This window comes from Ctenocephalides felis, unplaced genomic scaffold, assembly GCF_003426905.1.
Source record: "Ctenocephalides felis isolate EL2017-DRISC unplaced genomic scaffold, ASM342690v1 CF-g0.4_SCAFFOLD_03571, whole genome shotgun sequence".
In the NCBI taxonomy this organism is placed as follows: Eukaryota; Metazoa; Arthropoda; class Insecta; order Siphonaptera; family Pulicidae; genus Ctenocephalides; species Ctenocephalides felis.
The window spans coordinates 2,375,148-2,394,643 of NW_020539725.1; the positions used below are offsets into that span (position 1 = coordinate 2,375,148).

Below are 19,496 nucleotides of genomic sequence, written 5' to 3' on the forward strand. Positions count from 1 at the left end.
CCTTGCATTTCAAAACTTTTGGCGAATCAAAGATTTCCTGCAGGATCAGGATCTAATTCCAAACCACCAATTCGGGTTCCGCGACCAACACTCTACTATAGAGCAAGTTCATAGGATTGTAAACAAAATCAACAACGCATTCCATAGAAAAGAGTATTGTTCTGCAGCCTTCTTAGATCTCACGAAGGCATTTGACAAAGTATGGCACACAGGCCTAATGTACAAAGTAAAAAGATGTCTTCCAGATACTTTATTTCAACTGATAAAATCCTATCTACAAAATAGAAAATTTTTCGTCAGTATAGCTAATACAAACTCAAATATCACTAATATAAATTCCGGGGTGCCTCAAGGGAGCGTCCTTGCCCCTACATTATTTTTAATTTATACTGCAGATTTTCCAATCTCTACGGATACAAGTGTAGCCACATTTGCTGATGATACGTGTATTATCGCCGTAAACAAAGATCCATTGGCAGCATCGTGCAGTCTTCAGCAACATCTCATCAAAGCCGAAAAATGGTTTTCACTGTGGCGAATAGAGGTCAACAGCTCAAAATCGGTCCATGTAACATTCACACTATGCAATCAAACATGTCCTACAGTTAAACTTAACAATACAATGATTCCTCCCAAAGAGTCGGTGAAATACCTTGGCATCCACCTGGATAGGAAATTAAATTGGAAACAACATATAATTAATAAAAAACAGCAATTAGATCAAACCTTTAAAAAATTCTACTGGCTACTAAACAAAAATTCTGAACTCTCAGTTTACAATAAACTGTTAATATACAAGGTGGTACTCAAGCCCATATGGACCTACGGTCTCCAACTTTGGGGTACAGCAAAAAAAAGCAATCTGAACATCATCCAACGTGCTCAAAACAAAATCCTGAGGCAAATATTGAACGCTCCTCGCTACACCCCTTCGTGGATTATCCATCAAGACACAGGCTTGCTCACAATAGAGAAACAAATTTTAGTGGTTGCTTCTAAATATAAAAATAGGATTGACGTACATCTCAACGAATTGGCCAGCAGAGTTTACCTGGACAGTCAGCCCACCAGATTGAAAAGAAAGTTGCCACAGGACCTTATCTAGTCCAGTTAAACCTAATTACTATTCCTTTTTATCTTTTAATGTTTTATTTGAATGTTTGATTTTTCTTATCGTTTTATTTTTTCTTTTCTTTTTATTTTATTATTATTATTATTTCTTATTATTATTAACATGTGTTATATATACCTAGTAGACACGCCGCTGGGTGCTGCTACTATCTTCTTGTTTATATTATATGATAATTATTGTTAGCAATCTCTGCTTAATGTTAATGAATATGTGACAGATTGCAGAATAAATTAAATTTAAAAAAAAAAAAAAAAGTTCTACTAAAATTTAAAACTATGTTTCAGCAAGTTATGCAACAGAATGGCATGATAATAAATATGCTTTCTGTATTAGTAAACAAAATCAATAGATCAAATCAAATCAAAGTCTATAGATCTATTCAGGCCTTAAAAAACAAAAAGTCACCTGAAATTGATCAAATTTCTTAAAAAAATTTAAAAAAACTTACCAAAAGGGATATATTCTTATAACATATATTTTTAATTCTATTTAGACTCAGTTATTGGGCATCAGCTTTCAAAACTGCTGTTATTAATATGGTTCAAAAAATAGGTAAGGATTTAAAATTAGTAAGTTCTTACAGACCTATTAGTCTTTTACCAAATTTATCTAAAGTACTTTACAGATTGATATTGAAAGACATTCTTGCAATTAATAATATTATTCCTGGACATCAATTTGGGAAATAGAAAATTAAAATAAACGAATCTAAATCCAGCACATACGCTTCACTCTGAGAAAAGATACATGCCCATCATTATATTTCAACAATGAACAGCTACCTCAGTCTGATACCATGAAGTATCTTGGAATTCATCTAGATAGGCGATTGACTTGGAGAACACATATAAAATATAAAATTCAACAAATTTGATTGAAATCCCAAGAGCCGAAATATGGGGCAGCGCTTCGAAATCTAACATTGCAATGATTCAAAGAATCCAGTCAAAAACACTTAGGACAATAACTCAAATTTTATAATGTTATTAATAAAAGAAAAAACTCTCACGTGTTAAAATTAGTGTTTCACTCGAACGATTTAGTTACATCTTTGCTCTCAGAAGACTCAAACGAAAATGGCCCACTGATACAACTTAGAACTTATTTGTAAATCTCTCGCTGGAGAGATTCGAATACTATAAAACTATTTCACATAATTTTTTATGTTAAATATTTGTTCTAAATATAAAACAATATAAAACATATTGAGTGGTTCTTTCCTTTTTTAGTGAATAAAATTTATTATATTTCGTACTCTGTGTCTGTTTTTTTCAATTTTGGATTTGATATCTGCTATATTGGTAGAATGATGAATATACTTCAGTACGACTCTGTACGCTCGTTCTGATTTTATCTGATATATATGGAAGACTACTCTAGTTTCACGTAACTAGTGTATTAATTTTCTATAACAGTTGCTATCTATCACATTAATTTTGACACTGTTGTGCGCCATTGTTTTTGACGAAAACTGGTTGGAATTTAAAGTAGAATTAATACTTCTGATCATTTGTGCATAGTTTTTCACGCCATAAATAAATATTGGCGAAATGTCTGTTTTTATTGGAATGTTAATTGTCATTCTGATTTATAGATGTTTCATTAGTATTCAGGACTCTAAATCGTTGTTTTGATATTTTCATTAATAATTTTGCCTTCCTGCTAGGGATTAGGGTTTGAGTCTAATGTAGAAGAGAAGGACATAGCTGATGTTGATGGAGTTGAGACCAGACGCATTGCACCTATTAATGTTGTTTAAATAATTTTGAACACACTGAATTCGTAGTTGATTCGTCACATAGTATTTGATTGGTTTGAACCAATGGCGAAATTAAAGATTTACTCCCTCCAGAAGGGTGCATTAGAAACAAACAAAATCTTAAATTAAATGTCTGCTATATCACATAGTAGATAAACTTCCCTTTATCGAAAAATAAAACTTTTTTCACTTCACTTTTTCAGAAAAATAATAATACTAAAATAATATATATATATATAATAATATATATATATATATATATATATATATTGGAACTATTTCGCAAATCAGCTCAGGAATGTTTTTGTGAAAAAATATTGATGTAAAAGTTATATTTTTTATGTATTTTATTAATTGTGCACAATAATAAGAAGTATTTTTACTTTTCCTGATCACTCTCGGTCGAGCTCTTATCGAGTGAAAACCTACCATTTTTTATATACTGTGTAGTATTATTATTTTTCTGAAAAAGTGAAGTGAAAAAAGTTTTATTTTTCGATAAAGGGAAGTTTATCTACTATGTGATATAGCAGACATTTAATTTAAGATTTTGTTTGTTTCTAATGCACCCTTCTGGAGGGAGTAAATCTTTAATTCCGCCATTGGTTCAAACCAATCAAATACTATGTGACGAATCAACTACGAATTCAGTGTGTTCAAAATTATTTAAACAACATTAATAGGTGCAATGCGTCTGGTCTCAACTCCATCAACATCAGCTATGTCCTTCTCTTCTACATTAGACTCAAACCCTAATCCCTAGCAGGAAGGCAAAATTATTAATGAAAATATCAAAACAACGATTTAGAGTCCTGAATACTAATGAAACATCTATAAATCAGAATGACAATTAACATTCCAATAAAAACAGACATTTCGCCAATATTTATTTATGGCGTGAAAAACTATGCACAAATGATCAGAAGTATTAATTCTACTTTAAATTCCAACCAGTTTTCGTCAAAAACAATGGCGCACAACAGTGTCAAAATTAATGTGATAGATAGCAACTGTTATAGAAAATTAATACACTAGTTACGTGAAACTAGAGTAGTCTTCCATATATATCAGATAAAATCAGAACGAGCGTACAGAGTCGTACTGAAGTATATTCATCATTCTACCAATATAGCAGATATCAAATCCAAAATTGAAAAAAACAGACACAGAGTACGAAATATAATAAATTTTATTCACTAAAAAAGGAAAGAACCACTCAATATGTTTTATATTGTTTTATATTTAGAGCCATCTAACAACAATTCAGCAATATCCAAGGTAAACAAAATATTCAATCAAATTATACATTTTGAGAATCCATTAAAGCCTTCCAAAATTATACAATGTGCAAGATGTCAAATGTATGGACAGTCCAAGTCCTTGTAACCGGTCTGTTGTTTGTCTAAGATGTGGTAGACCACATGAATCTCAACTCTGCACTAAAGCTAAAGATGCTCCGGGTACGTGCTATTTTTGTGGCGGCCCCCACAACTCTAATTATTCTAAATATGAATACTATCAAAGTCTTGTTAATAAGAACAATAAATTTAATACTGTCACTTAATTTAATTCTAATCCTAGTTCAGTTCTGTATAAGCCTGAGCGCAGCTTATCTCACGTAAACAAACCTTTATATTCTCAACAGTTGAGCTATTTACAGGCGGTTAGGCAACAACAATCTATGAATCATAACGAAGACAATAATCAAGTCAAAAATACATTATCAGTTCTACTAAAATCGTCGCTCGTCAGCTACCGAGCAGGTAAAACCTCCCGGTAAATATTATCAAGTGTACAAGTGGTATAGTTTATGTGAAATTACGCAATAGTGTTATTCTAGTTCTCGTGTGTTCAGAAAAACATACACTATCATTAGTGCAGTGTTTTAAAAAGTCATAACAAATGTTACCCGTAAGGGTATACATTTTGTACAATCGTACAGTTTGTAAATATATTAGAACCATCAGAAAATAATAATATAACAGATCTTCAATGTTCACTACCGCTAGTAGAAACGAACGAAGTACTTTATGATACTTCACACACCAATAGTGAATTTGTTCAACGTCACCTCGAAAGAATAAAACAAATACGCAATCAACATAACCTGCACACAAATGAAAACAATATGGAACTGGACTCTGACCCCTCAACTCTGAGGCAAACACACAAACCGTCCGTTAACAAATGCAATAAACAACCTTTGAACTCTGCTAAATCTTCGAGGCAGGTACCAAAATCTACTGTTAAACACACAAAGCAAAATAATAACATTCAAAATAATGCGGTATTAGTTAGCGAACCTTCTACTTCGGGACTGATTTCTAAATCGTTCGTTGTAAATAATAACAAACAAAATATGAATCACATTGAAAACAATATGGAGTTAGACACCGAATCGTCAGCTGCTCTTCAGGTAGCCAATCCGTCCGCTACTAAATACAGTTCTCAAAATCTTGACAGCAATCAAGAATGGAAAGTTGCTACGAATAAAAAACGACATCAAAGTGAATCATTATCTAATAATGACACTGCAAAAAAGTGACTACCAAGGATTATTGGCTCAATCCGACGCCCACAAAAAAATATTATGAAGTTCTAGCCAAAAATACCGCCTTACCATCAGAAACACAAAAGGAAAAAACGCAACCCAGCAGACCTCCTCCAATATTTATCCACGAAATTGGAGATATCAAGCCGCTAATGCAATTCGAAGACGAAGCCCCGAAACAATATAGCCTAAAACTGATCAGTTCTTCTCAAGTAAAAATCAATCTGGAAAATAGCAAATCTTATAACAAAATCCTAAAGATGCTAAAGGAAAGAGATACACAACTACACTCATTTTAAGAGAAAAGCAAACGAACGTTCAAAATTGTGGTGAAAAATCTACATTTCAGCACGGACACCAAGCTGCTTAAAGACGAAATCGAAGAGTTAGGTCACAAAGTAGTTCGTATCGAAAACATGAAAAGTAGAATTTCAAAATATCCTTTGAATATGTTTACTGTTGAATTAGAACAAAATCCGAATAATAAAGACTTTTACAAAATCGACTACTTATACAAAACTAAAGTGCAAATCGAATCTAAGAGGTTTTCAAGGGAAATCGTCCAATGTACACGTTGCCAAAGGTACGGCCATGCACGTAATTACTGCCACCGCACCCCAATGCGTGAAATGTGCTCAAGATCATCTTACAAAATCGTGTAAATGGGAAAAAAAGGTCGATCAAGTCAAATGTGCCCTTTGTGGAGAGGATCACCCCGCCAACTACAAAGGCTGTAGCATCTATAGAGAACATTTCCAAAGAAAATATCCTCCTTTACGACAAAGAACCGCAACGACTCCCAACTCAACTTCAAATCCTATCCTAAGACCAGGACTAACTTTCGCAAACATTACCAGAAACAGCGCAACACAGCCCGAAGACGCAACGAACACAAACAACAACAACATTGGCCACAGTAATAACACTGATAACAATACAAATAATATAACAAACGACTTTACCGATCTAAAAAATATGATAAAAACATTGACAGAATAAATGAGCACAATGCTCAATTTACTTACGACCATGTTAAAAAATAAAAAATTATAATGTCTATACAACTAAAATTTTGCTTATGGAATTCGAACGGCTTGAGCAATCATGTCCAAGAACTTAAATATTTTCTATCCAACAATAACATAGACATTATGTTAATTTCCGAAACTCATTTCATTGATTTACACCATAGCATACGTTTTCAAAACTACCGACTATACTACACTAACCATCCGGATGGCAGACCACATGGCGGTACGGCAGTTATCATCAGGGCTAACATCAAACATCACGAGATGGAATCATTTAACACCGACTTCCTACAAGCGACGAACGTCTCAGTAGACCTTATGACTCACCAACTCATTGTGTCGGCAATCTACTGTCCGCCGAAACATAAAATTACAGAAAATCAGTTTTCAAAATTTTTCGACAGCCTTGGAAATATGTTCATTGCTGGCGGAGATTTTAATGCGAAACACACATTCTGGGGGTCGAGATTGATCACCCCGAGAGGCCGATAATTATATAATGCGATTAATAATAATGACCTCAGAGCATTTTCAACGGGTGAGCCCACTTACTGGCCAAGTGATTCAAACAAAATTCCAGATCTTATTGATTTTTTTATCACTAGAAACATTAAAAAAAACTGTACGGAATTAAAATCAAGCTTGGACCTAAACTCTGACCACTCGCCTATAATTCTTCAATACTCGACTCAAACACCGGCCAAAATTTCAAGTTCAATCACAAATAAATTCACAGATTGGAATCTTTTCCAAAAAGAGGTAGAAGACAATATATCTTGTAATATTCGTCTGAAAAGCGAAACTGATTTGAATAATGAATTAAAAAACTTTACAAATACAATTATTGAAGCAGCCAAGACATCAACTCCTCAAATGGATCATTCAAACGACCACTCCCTGCCAATTGACATTAAAAAAACTATAGCATATAAAAGAAAACTACGAAAAATTTGGCAAATTACCAGATCACCCGAAGACAAACAAAAATTTAACAGAGCGTGCAGGGATCTCAAAACATTAATAATAAATTATAAAAACGATTCTTTTAAAAATTATCTGCATAACCTTTCAGGAAGCAGTGATACAAATTATTCTCTCTGGAGAGCGACCAAAAAACTAAAACGACCCACTATACCTATTCCACCATTAAGAAAATCAGATGGTTCTTGGGCAAGAAGTCCTAAAGAAAAAACTGATGAATTTGCCGAACATTTACGCCTCACTTTTCAGCCCTACCCGAGTACATGCGATCCAAATGATACTACGTTCATCTACGAGTTTCTACAGAACTCGCCGTCGACTGTAACACAGCCTGTTAAACGTTTCACAGTGAATGAAGTAAAGCAACAAATCCTGAAAGCAAATGCAAAAAAATCTCCAGGGATAGATGAAATTTCTATCACAATGTTGAAAAAATTACCCGATAAAGCTATCAGAATGATTATAATAATTTTCAACTCAATACTGAGGCTTAAAACTTTTCCCCAGGCATGGAAAATAGCAAAAATCATCTTGATTACTAAACCAGGAAAGGACCCTCATCTCGTTTCATCTTACAGGCCGATCAGTTTGCTGCCTTGCATTTCAAAACTTTTGGCGAATCAAAGATTTCCTGCAGGATCAGGATCTAATTCCAAACCACCAATTCGGGTTCCGCGACCAACACTCTACTATAGAGCAAGTTCATAGGATTGTAAACATAATCAACAACGCATTCCATAGAAAAGAGTATTGTTCTGCAGCCTTCTTAGATCTCACGAAGGCATTTGACAAAGTATGGCACACAGGCCTAATGTACAAAGTAAAAAGATGTCTTCCAGATACTTTATTTCAACTGATAAAATCCTATCTACAAAATAGAAAATTTTTCGTCAGTATAGCTAATACAAACTCAAATATCACTAATATAAATTCCGGGGTGCCTCAAGGGAGCGTCCTTGCCCCTACATTATTTTTAATTTATACTGCAGATTTTCCAATCTCTACGGATACAAGTGTAGCCACATTTGCTGATGATACGTGTATTATCGCCGTAAACAAAGATCCATTGGCAGCATCGTGCAGTCTTCAGCAACATCTCATCAAAGCCGAAAAATGGTTTTCACTGTGGCGAATAGAGGTCAACAGCTCAAAATCGGTCCATGTAACATTCACACTATGCAATCAAACATGTCCTACAGTTAAACTTAACAATACAATGATTCCTCCCAAAGAGTCGGTGAAATACCTTGGCATCCACCTGGATAGGAAATTAAATTGGAAACAACATATAATTAATAAAAAACAGCAATTAGATCAAACCTTTAAAAAATTCTACTGGCTACTAAACAAAAATTCTGAACTCTCAGTTTACAATAAACTGTTAATATACAAGGTGGTACTCAAGCCCATATGGACCTACGGTCTCCAACTTTGGGGTACAGCAAAAAAAAGCAATCTGAACATCATCCAACGTGCTCAAAACAAAATCCTGAGGCAAATATTGAACGCTCCTCGCTACACCCCTTCGTGGATTATCCATCAAGACACAGGCTTGCTCACAATAGAGGAACAAATTTTAGTGGTTGCTTCTAAATATAAAAATAGGATTGACGTACATCTCAACGAATTGGCCAGCAGAGTTTACCTGGACAGTCAGCCCACCAGATTGAAAAGAAAGTTGCCACAGGACCTTATCTAGTCCAGTTAAACCTAATTACTATTCCTTTTTATCTTTTAATGTTTTATTTGAATGTTTGATTTTTCTTATCGTTTTATTTTTTCTTTTCTTTTTATTTTATTATTATTATTATTTCTTATTATTATTAACATGTGTTATATATACCTAGTAGACACGCCGCTGGGTGCTGCTACTATCTTCTTGTTTATATTATATGATAATTATTGTTAGCAATCTCTGCTTAATGTTAATGAATATGTAACAGATTGCAGAATAAATTAAATTAAAAAAAAAAAAAAAAAAAGTTCTACTAAAATTTAAAACTATGTTTCAGCAAGTTATGCAACAGAATGGCATGATAATAAATATGCTTTCTGTATTAGTAAACAAAATCAATAGATCAAATCAAATCAAAGTCTATAGATCTATTCAGGCCTTAAAAAACAAAAAGTCACCTGAAATTGATCAAATTTCTTAAAAAAATTTAAAAAAACTTACCAAAAGGGATATATTCTTATAACATATATTTTTAATTCTATTTAGACTCAGTTATTGGGCATCAGCTTTCAAAACTGCTGTTATTAATATGGTTCAAAAAATAGGTAAGGATTTAAAATTAGTAAGTTCTTACAGACCTATTAGTCTTTTACCAAATTTATCTAAAGTACTTTACAGATTGATATTGAAAGACATTCTTGCAATTAATAATATTATTCCTGGACATCAATTTGGGAAATAGAAAATTAAAATAAACGAATCTAAATCCAGCACATACGCTTCACTCTGAGAAAAGATACATGCCCATCATTATATTTCAACAATGAACAGCTACCTCAGTCTGATACCATGAAGTATCTTGGAATTCATCTAGATAGGCGATTGACTTGGAGAACACATATAAAATATAAAATTCAACAAATTTGATTGAAATCCCAAGAGCCGAAATATGGGGCAGCGCTTCGAAATCTAACATTGCAATGATTCAAAGAATCCAGTCAAAAACACTTAGGACAATAACTCAAATTTTATAATGTTATTAATAAAAGAAAAAACTCTCACGTGTTAAAATTAGTGTTTCACTCGAACGATTTAATTACATCTTTGCTCTCAGAAGACTCAAACGAAAATGGCCCACTGATACAACTTAGGACTTATTTGTAAATCTCTCGCTGGAGAGATTCGAATACTATAAAACTATTTCACATAATTTTTTATGTTAAATATTTGTTTGTGTTCGTATAGATGTATATGTGTATGTAATTTCATGTAATGTATGTTTATTTGTATAATTTCGCTCAATAGCTTAAATTTGTAATTTTTTATTGTTGTTAATAAATAAAAACAAAAAAAAAACTTTTCCTGATAATTCGCTCAAAATCAAATTTAAATATGAAAAAGTAAACAGAACGCTGTCGTTTGTGTGTTTGTTTAGCTTTATTGTAGGAATGCGATTTGTATGAATAATCGAGGTTGTTCTCAAATTTTAACACTCGAGTAATATTTGTTATTTACACAGTATTTGGTATAGAGATCATTATTTTTGAGACAAATTTTCACGGTGTGTCAACAAATTATTGTGCTTACAAATTCAAAAGCTAAAATGAAGGAAATAATTTTATGAATACATACAGGATGCAAATAGTTTAAACGAAGATATTTTTATAAAAAAATTAAAAAAGAATCATAAAAATAGCAGAGCTTTGAGTGCGTGATAAAAGACAGTAAAAGACATTAGAGTAATAAATCAGAACCATAAGTTATGACCATAAGTGAAGACCATCATGTAAAAATCATAAGTTATGAAGGCCATACGATATTATTTTAAAATTTGACTTACATGAACATTCCGATATGTGTAAATTATTAAGTTAATCAACAAGAAGTGGAATGCATTGCAATTTTTGTGACATTTGTTTTTAATTGTTGACTAAGAAATGGCTTGACCAACCTTCACGGAAAACTACCCAACTTAATTCCTTACTGATACATTTCAAATAAACTTGGAACTCTTAAAATTGAAGATTTACAAATTTTCTTATTGTTAGACGTAAAGTTAATAATTATTCTATCATATATACACAATATATAAATAAATTTATTTACACATATAAACATTGTAAAAAAATATTTATTAATTTGAGCGCATAGTTGAGCTCGAGCAGCCGACCTGTACGGATCGAAGCTGAAATTTAATAGTGCACAATAGTGTTATGTAAACAAAAAGTGTTGTGAATATTAATCAGCAAATATTCTGTGTAGTGCTTCATTGTTTCATACTATGTAAATAAGTGAACAATTTTATTACAAATATGCAAAATCAAGAAAATATAACTTATTCTATCCCTCCGTTAGTTGAAACCATCAGCATTCTTAATGATACGTCGACGATGGACAATGATTATATTAAACAAGTAATCAGTCAAAAATTTAATAGTTCAAATAATGAAAAAATCAATCAGACGATACGATCATGGAAGAACCAATTCCGTCAACTTTTTAGCAAACAGTAGAACCAGACAGGAAACGCAGACGTACATCGGCTAATAATCATGTCGAAAATGTAAACATAACGCCGAGTCGAAACAGGTTTGATGCATTAAAAACAACTAAAGGTCGTCTGTCCCAAACAACAAAAACGCAAACTGATAACACCGAGAAAACTACAAGGCCACCTCTAATATTTGATTATAATGTGAATAACTTTTCTGATTTTAATACTGTAATAAACAGTGAATAATATTATACAAAATCAATGTCGGACGATGCAGTGAAAATAAATGTTTAAAAGCCTGATATAAGCTGCTCATAAACTTTTTAAAATCAATAGGTACTGTTTATCATACTTATCAAATTCTGTGGTTCTCAAAAATATCCACCATACATACGATACCGACGAAATAAAAACGGAACTACAGAAGAAAAATCTCAAGGTGAGAAATATAATAAATATGAGATCGTATATATCCAAAAAGCCACTCAACATGTTTTTTGTTGTTTTGGAACCCTCTGATAATAATATTGAAATTTACAATATCACGAAATTATTGAATCATATTGTAGTCATAGAAGCTCCCAAAAGGAGAAGAGGATTAATACAATGCACAAGATGCCAAAATTATGGACATTCCAAAACATATTGCAGTCGACCATTTGCTTGTGTCAAATGTGGAGAAAATCACAACTCAAAAATTTGCAAAAAAACAAAAAGTACGCCTGCTACGTGGGCACTTTGTGGTAAAGATCACCCCTCAATTTACAGAGGATCCGAAGAATTCAAGGCCGCGTACTCCACTGCATACAAGAAAATATATACAATAAAAAAATCATATGATACGAGAGATATTCACGATCCAAACACAAGTCGTCAAATTACGAACATCATCACATGAGCTCTCGGAAGTCATCTGGAAACAACAAAGAAATGAAACTAGCGGACCTGAAACAAGTGCGGCACTCCAGGACTTCTTAAACAGTTTTAGAGATGGAGCAAAATAATATGATCAAGCAGATGCTCACTATTTTGGTAAAAAAAATAATGGCTAACTCACTGCGGCTTGCTTAATGAAATGCAAATGGCATTCTAAATCATCTAAATAAATTAATTATGTTCCTTCAAATACAAATGATTGACATCTTATTTATAAGTGAAACTCTTCTCACAGGGTCATCATACATAAAAATTCCATTCTACAACTTTTATGATACTAATCATCCCGACAACACAGCACATGCTAGCGCTGGTATTCTAATAAAATCATCAATAGAACACTAGTTAGCCAAATATCAACAAAACCATATACAGACAACATCAGGTTAAAATAAAAAGTTGCGAACACAATATCAGCCATCTACTGTCCTGCACCTCCATTTATTTATGATATAATAAATATATAGATATAATATTTTGAAACATTAGGTAATAAGTAATAGTTGGTGGGGACTTCAACTCTAAAAATACAATCTAGGGCTCAAGACTCACGACTCCAAAAGGTAAACAACTAGCAGAGTTAACATATGAGAAAAACTATACCATAATATCAACTGGGAGTCCCACTTACTGGCCAATAGACATAAAGAAGATACCGGATCTGCTAGATTCTTTTATAACAAAAAATATTTCAAGCAATTATATTGATATAGAAAGTAATGAAGACTTATCTTCGGATCATACGCCCATAATCCTGACCTAATGTAATAAAACCGAAGGTACAACGCAAACTATACAACCACAAAACGAATTGCTAGTGTTTCAGAAATGTAATTGATTTAAAAATCAACCTTAAACTGAGAATTAAAAATGAAAACGAAATGACGAAACAATTTATAGGTGCTCTTCAACAAGCTGCTAGGATTGCCGCACCAGAACTAGCGCAACAGAAACTGGAAATCAACGTACCAATGGAAATTAGGCAGCTTATAAAGGTAAAACAAAAGACATGAAATGTTTGGCAAATAAGTCATAACCAGCACGACAAAACAATATACAATAATTTGGCAAGAAAACTTAAACATGAATTAAAACAGTTGAGAGAAAATGGTATAATGAACTATATTACTAATCTTAACAAGCATGATAACACGGTTTGGACACCAATTAAAAAACTAGAAGACCTATAACAAATAACTCGGCAATAAATTTAGATTCAGAACGACCATGGGCGAGGAGAGATCAAAAAAAGGCGAATATGTTTGCGGACTATCTAAGAAACGCATTTACTACAAATGAAAATAGTCAACAACTGCGAGTATCTGATGAAATTAATGAGATAAAAGGCACTACTGAAAACATTAAACAGGTTACACCAAAAGAAATTAAGAGACAAATTTCACTTTTGAATATCAAGAAATTCCCAGGAATTGATCAACTGGATGCTAACATTTTGAAAGAAATGCCAAGAAAAGGTCTAATAATGCTGACTTAAATATTTAATAGAGTGCGACGTTTAGGATATTGGCCAAAGGACCTAAAAACCTTTGAAGTAATAATGTTATAAAAACAAGGTAAACCTAGTCATATGGCTAATTTATACAGACCAATTAGTCTTCAACCGGTTATATCTAAACTATTGGAAAAAATTTTACTAGTAAGAATCCAAGAAAATCTTGCCGCGATACCAGATCATCAATTTGGTTTTAGATAATCTCACTCCACTATACAACAGGCTCATAGGATAACTTCAATCATTCACAAAGCTTTTGAAGAGAGTGAGTATTGCTTTGCGGTATTCATCGACGTAAAACAAGCATTCGGCAGAGTGTGGCATGATGGGTTGATAGCCAAAATTGAAAAATGCTTACCAGATCAATTATGTATATACATAATTATACTTCAGGACTTCAGGACTGGAATAAGAGATGCTGTATCTGATTTTTACCCAATAAAATCGGGGGTACCTCAGGGCAGTGTACTAGGACCAGCAGTTTTATACACAATATATACGCACGACTTACCAACACATAACAACATAACACCACAATCACGGGTACATTCGCGGATGATACAATGATCATGGCAACACATCAAGATCCAGTAATCGCATCTCTAATCTTACAAGAACATTTATTCGCACTTGAAGAATGGCTCAAAGAATGGAAAATAAATATAAATGAAGACAAAATATATCACGTTTACAACACATCAAGATCCAGTAATCGCATCTCTAAACTCACAAGAACATTTATTCGCACTTGAAGAATGGCTCAAAGAATGGAAAATAAATATAAATGAAGACAAAACACAAAATTGTGAGGCGGTATTTATAAATAACATCGGAATTTCTCCTAGTACCAGCATTAATTATTTAGGACTATATCTAGACCGTAGGTCTCCATATCAAACAAAAGAGCAAACGCACGATGAGAAAATTTAAACAATTGTACTGGCTTATTGGTAGAAAATCGAAAAGGTCATACGCAAACAAGACATTAATATACAAAACCGTACTAGTACCAATATGGAGCTACGGAATAGAATTTTGGGGATGTGCAAGTTCATCAAACATAAAAATTATACAGCGTACCCAGAACAAAATATTAAGGGCAATGGTAGATGCGCCTTGGTATGTAACTAATGAGATCATCCACAGGGATCTGGAAATTAAAACTGTAAATGAAATTATAAAGACCCGGATCTGTTCTTACCACAACAAAATTGATGATCATTCGAACGCTGAAATACAAATCATCATCGAAATGGTTCAAACAAGCAGACTGAAAAAGAAATGGCCAAAGGGCCTGCAATATTAGAGGAGACCTCTAAACGCCGTATATAACATCATCACATAGGCTTATAGAAATGTATTCTGATTGTCTATTGAATAATAAATACAAAAATAAAAATAAATAATGCATTTTACTTCAATATGAAAGTCACTGACCCAAACCTAATGCATGATATTTATATCACAAATATTGAGCTTAAATGCTGCGGCAAAATCATATTACTACATTACTACATTACATATTAATAACACGAGCAGACAATTATAAAAAGAAAACGTTTTAACTTTTATGACGCAATATATATGAATTTCGATAAAATATTTTTATATACTAGTGAATGAACCGAAAAATAAAATGTTTAAAAAAAATCCAAATTCATTTGAAAGCTTGAAAAAATTTTTTTTGAAAATTTTAATTTTTTTCTGAAAAAAAATCTTTTTGAAAAATTTGATTTTTTTTATACTTTTAAATATGTTGGAAATTTTGAAATTTTTTTCGAATCAATCGCGATACGTTAGCTGCGTAGAAATGAAATATAAAAGCGCGTGAGGAAACCATAGAAATATAAAAAAAAATGTTCTGATTATTAAACTACTTATAAAATATCTGATAATGTGCATATAATCTAATGATCATTTTTGTCCGTCAAATTTTGTTTTATTTTACTTTTTTTATTGAGTCTTCGAAACCGATAGACCTACTTTCCCAAAAATATCAGTTTTTCAATTTTGTCAATACAAATAAAATGTTTTTTGAATCATTCAAATCGGGCGCTTCGTTCTCTCAAAAATTGAATTAGGGGGAAGTCCCCGAGTGCCGGACACCTAAGGTTATTTATAAATAAATCAAAAATATTTTACGAAATGTTTATTAAATTATGATTTATGTTAGATAACAAAGTTAGAAGCCAAACTAAATTAACAAAACCGCAATCTTTGCTAAAAAATAATTAATACTATCAATCAAACTTTGGTAACAAAAAATATGATTTTAAACAGTGGCAAATAGTACCGGACATTTCAAAATAACCTGCATTGATCACATATGTAGCCATCTCCGCACTTTGGAATGTTTTCACATGTGTTTTTGACCAATATTCTTAGATATTGCAAAAAAATCACTATTTACCGATGCTCTCAGCTAGAGCATTCATCATAAGATTTTCATTCTTTGACTAGGAAATACGAAGAATGGGGGTATGTTGTGACCGTTAGCACTCAGGCAGAACAAAATTTAATAATTGGAATAAATTATGTAAATTCTCACAAAAAATATCAATATGTTTACTGTCCGGCGCTAAGGGACGACTTAGTGTCTGATGCCATGTTCGTTCATTTGGTGGTACCTACTAAAATTGTTTAAACTATGTAATTATATTCTACCATTTTACGGATAACAATCAAGTACAACTTTTATCTTTCCATACCACTCAAATGTAAATGCATAAATGTGCTAGAATTACTTCCATTGATATATAGGTGACGCCGTGATTTTGCGCCTAAAACAGGAAAGGGTTGCTCTCGCCGTGGCCGTGTGCATCACAGGCGAGGCTTGGCACGTGATCCTGTACCTGGGTGCCCCCCATGCCCCTTTCACTTGTATTTTGAAATGAAAAGATTTATACTCGCTTAAATAATACGTATTAAACAGAGTGTCCGGTGTTTGGGCCGTCCGGCGTTACGGGACTTCCCCCTACCATTTTTGGCACTTTTTGCCCCGTATCTTCGGAACGGCCAGAGCTGCCTTTGCCAAGAACTATAATCATCGTTAATAATGTACATACATTTATGTGTATAGTATGCATGTTTGTGCGCATACAATTTTTGTCAACGTTTTCAGGAATAGAACAAGGGATCAACCGATTGAATGATTCAAAAGACATTTAAATTAACTGATAGGAAGATGTGCTGATTATGTTTTGGCAAAGGCAGGTCCAGCTGTTTCGAAGATACGCGAATAGTAAACGAATTGTTTAAAAAACATTTTACCTATATTAACGGACTGAAGAGTTGATTAAATTTATAGGAAGACGAAGATCCATCATTCGATTAGAATGATTCAAAAAACATTTTGCTAGTGTATGAAGAAATGATTTGTTTTTGGAAAAGCTAGAATCTAGTGGACTCAAAATTTTCAACAAAAATATGTATTCTCAAAAATCAAAAATGACTTTTTCAAATTTTCGAGCTATTAGTATAAGAATAAGATTTTTGACAATATTTAATATTTAAAGAGAAAATATCTACAATATACAGAATACGAATTTATTGTGGCCATAGAAATGGTATCAGCATTTAATGTGATTAACAAGTATTTGCACACATTGACTTTCCTCATGAAAGATGTTTATCCATATTGTAATTCGTTTTATTTTTATTTTATCCATATTATTACTTTTTCATTTTTTGATAACATTGATTTATATTTATTAAAAGTGATTTTTTACACAATTTTAATTAATTTTGTTCTTGAACTTAAAGCTCCCGAAAATGAATTGACATTTTCCGGAAACGAACATCATGAAGAGTCCAGAGGTGCACAACTGTACGTTTGTAGGGCTCGCTTGAATGGCGTCTGGGTGGCTGGCGGAACCAGGAATGAATCAGCTAGTTGTGCAATAGGACTACATGGTCAAGTTATGGCGGTTTCTCATTACGATGTGCTTCTGAATACTGAAGGTGGTGGACGCCTTACTTGGAGCACTTGGAATAGATTTACTGGAATTCCCATGGGTAAATGGAAATGATGAAAATTTGTAAATTATATTATATATATAGATATATATATATATATATATATATATATATAATATAATTTAAAATATCTAAAAAATATTTATAAAGTTTTAAAAAATAAATTTAATTTTATATTTAAAATAATTAAAAGATATACATACCACACCAGGAAAAACCATTTTATGAACAAATACATATAGAAAAACCAATCATACATTACATATAAAATAAATATAGAAAATAAACAATATTAACTCAACATGTTTTGCTTTTAATTTTAAAACTGAAAATTTGTGTAATGTAGTTATGAGCGAATGGAACGCAAACGAAAGTCACGTGACACACAAGGAGTGATTGGAGAGGGATTTTCAGGGATAGTTAAACAGCGAGGACACAAATTTGGAAAATAAAACATATCAAGTAGAACATGAAACACAATAGTCAAATTTTGGAAAATTATTTATTTTTTGAAAAAAACACAGCATTTTTCCAAAAAATAAATAATTTTCCAAATCTATTTGTTTCTTTTATTTCGACGACTGGCTGAAAATCATTATTCAAGATATATATATATATATATATATATATATATATATTAGGGTGGTCCTTAAAATGGTCATTTTCGAATTTCCTTGCTCCCAGGGGCTCAAATGGTTTCAAATAGATAAAAAACAATTCTCTGAAAGTTTTAGCTCTTAATATTAACGTTTAGATAGAGCGCAATTCAATCAAAGTTTGTATGGGAAGAGCATGGAAAAATTTTTGAAAATTTAAAAAAAATGTTTTAGGTATAACTTAGCGACAAATGAATGAGTTTTATTCAGATGATCGACACAGTTACTCGTAATTTTAACAGTGTTGACCAAAGTAAAAACGCAAAACTTGAGAATCAAATTCAATTTAATTATTTCCATCTGATGAGAAAATAATTGATTTTTGGATTAATTTTATATAAAAATTATGTAGTAAAATTTGTAATAAAAGCTTTGTAGTAAACATACTTTTGCTTTCAAAAATTTTTATCCGCTATTTTCAGTCGAGAATTAATATTATATCGCGTAGTTCGATTAGCATATTATTACTTTTACACAATTATATAATTGTGTAAAAGTAATAATATAATACTTACAGTCTGCATCGAGCATTCGTGCGATACACATCGGTAAATAAATTTACATAATCTGATAAGAGCGAGTGAGTCAGTAAGTGAACAATGGAGTCCGGCCAGTACGGCCAGGAAAGTGACGACGATGACAGTGGTCATCATGATTTTGAGGATTGTGAATTGAATCCAGTTGATAACAGAATTACGTCAATAGAAGAGTTTGAATACGAAATGGATGACATTAGTGATTATGAAATAAATGATTTGGATAATAATATTAATGAAACAAAAGTTAGTGAAAT

At 32.3% G+C, this 19,496-nt stretch overlaps 1 protein-coding gene across 1 annotated transcript in view; it reads left to right on the forward strand.

Annotated features, from left to right (window-relative positions):
- Positions 1 to 19,496, forward strand: part of LOC113384900 (protein unzipped) — a 258,922-nt gene that overhangs the window by 220,731 nt on the left and 18,695 nt on the right. Inside the window, exon 4 of the mRNA XM_026622672.1 lies at positions 17,835 to 18,086. Within this exon, the coding sequence (XP_026478457.1) occupies positions 17,835 to 18,086 (252 nt within the window). The remainder of the gene's footprint in view (positions 1 to 17,834; positions 18,087 to 19,496) is intronic.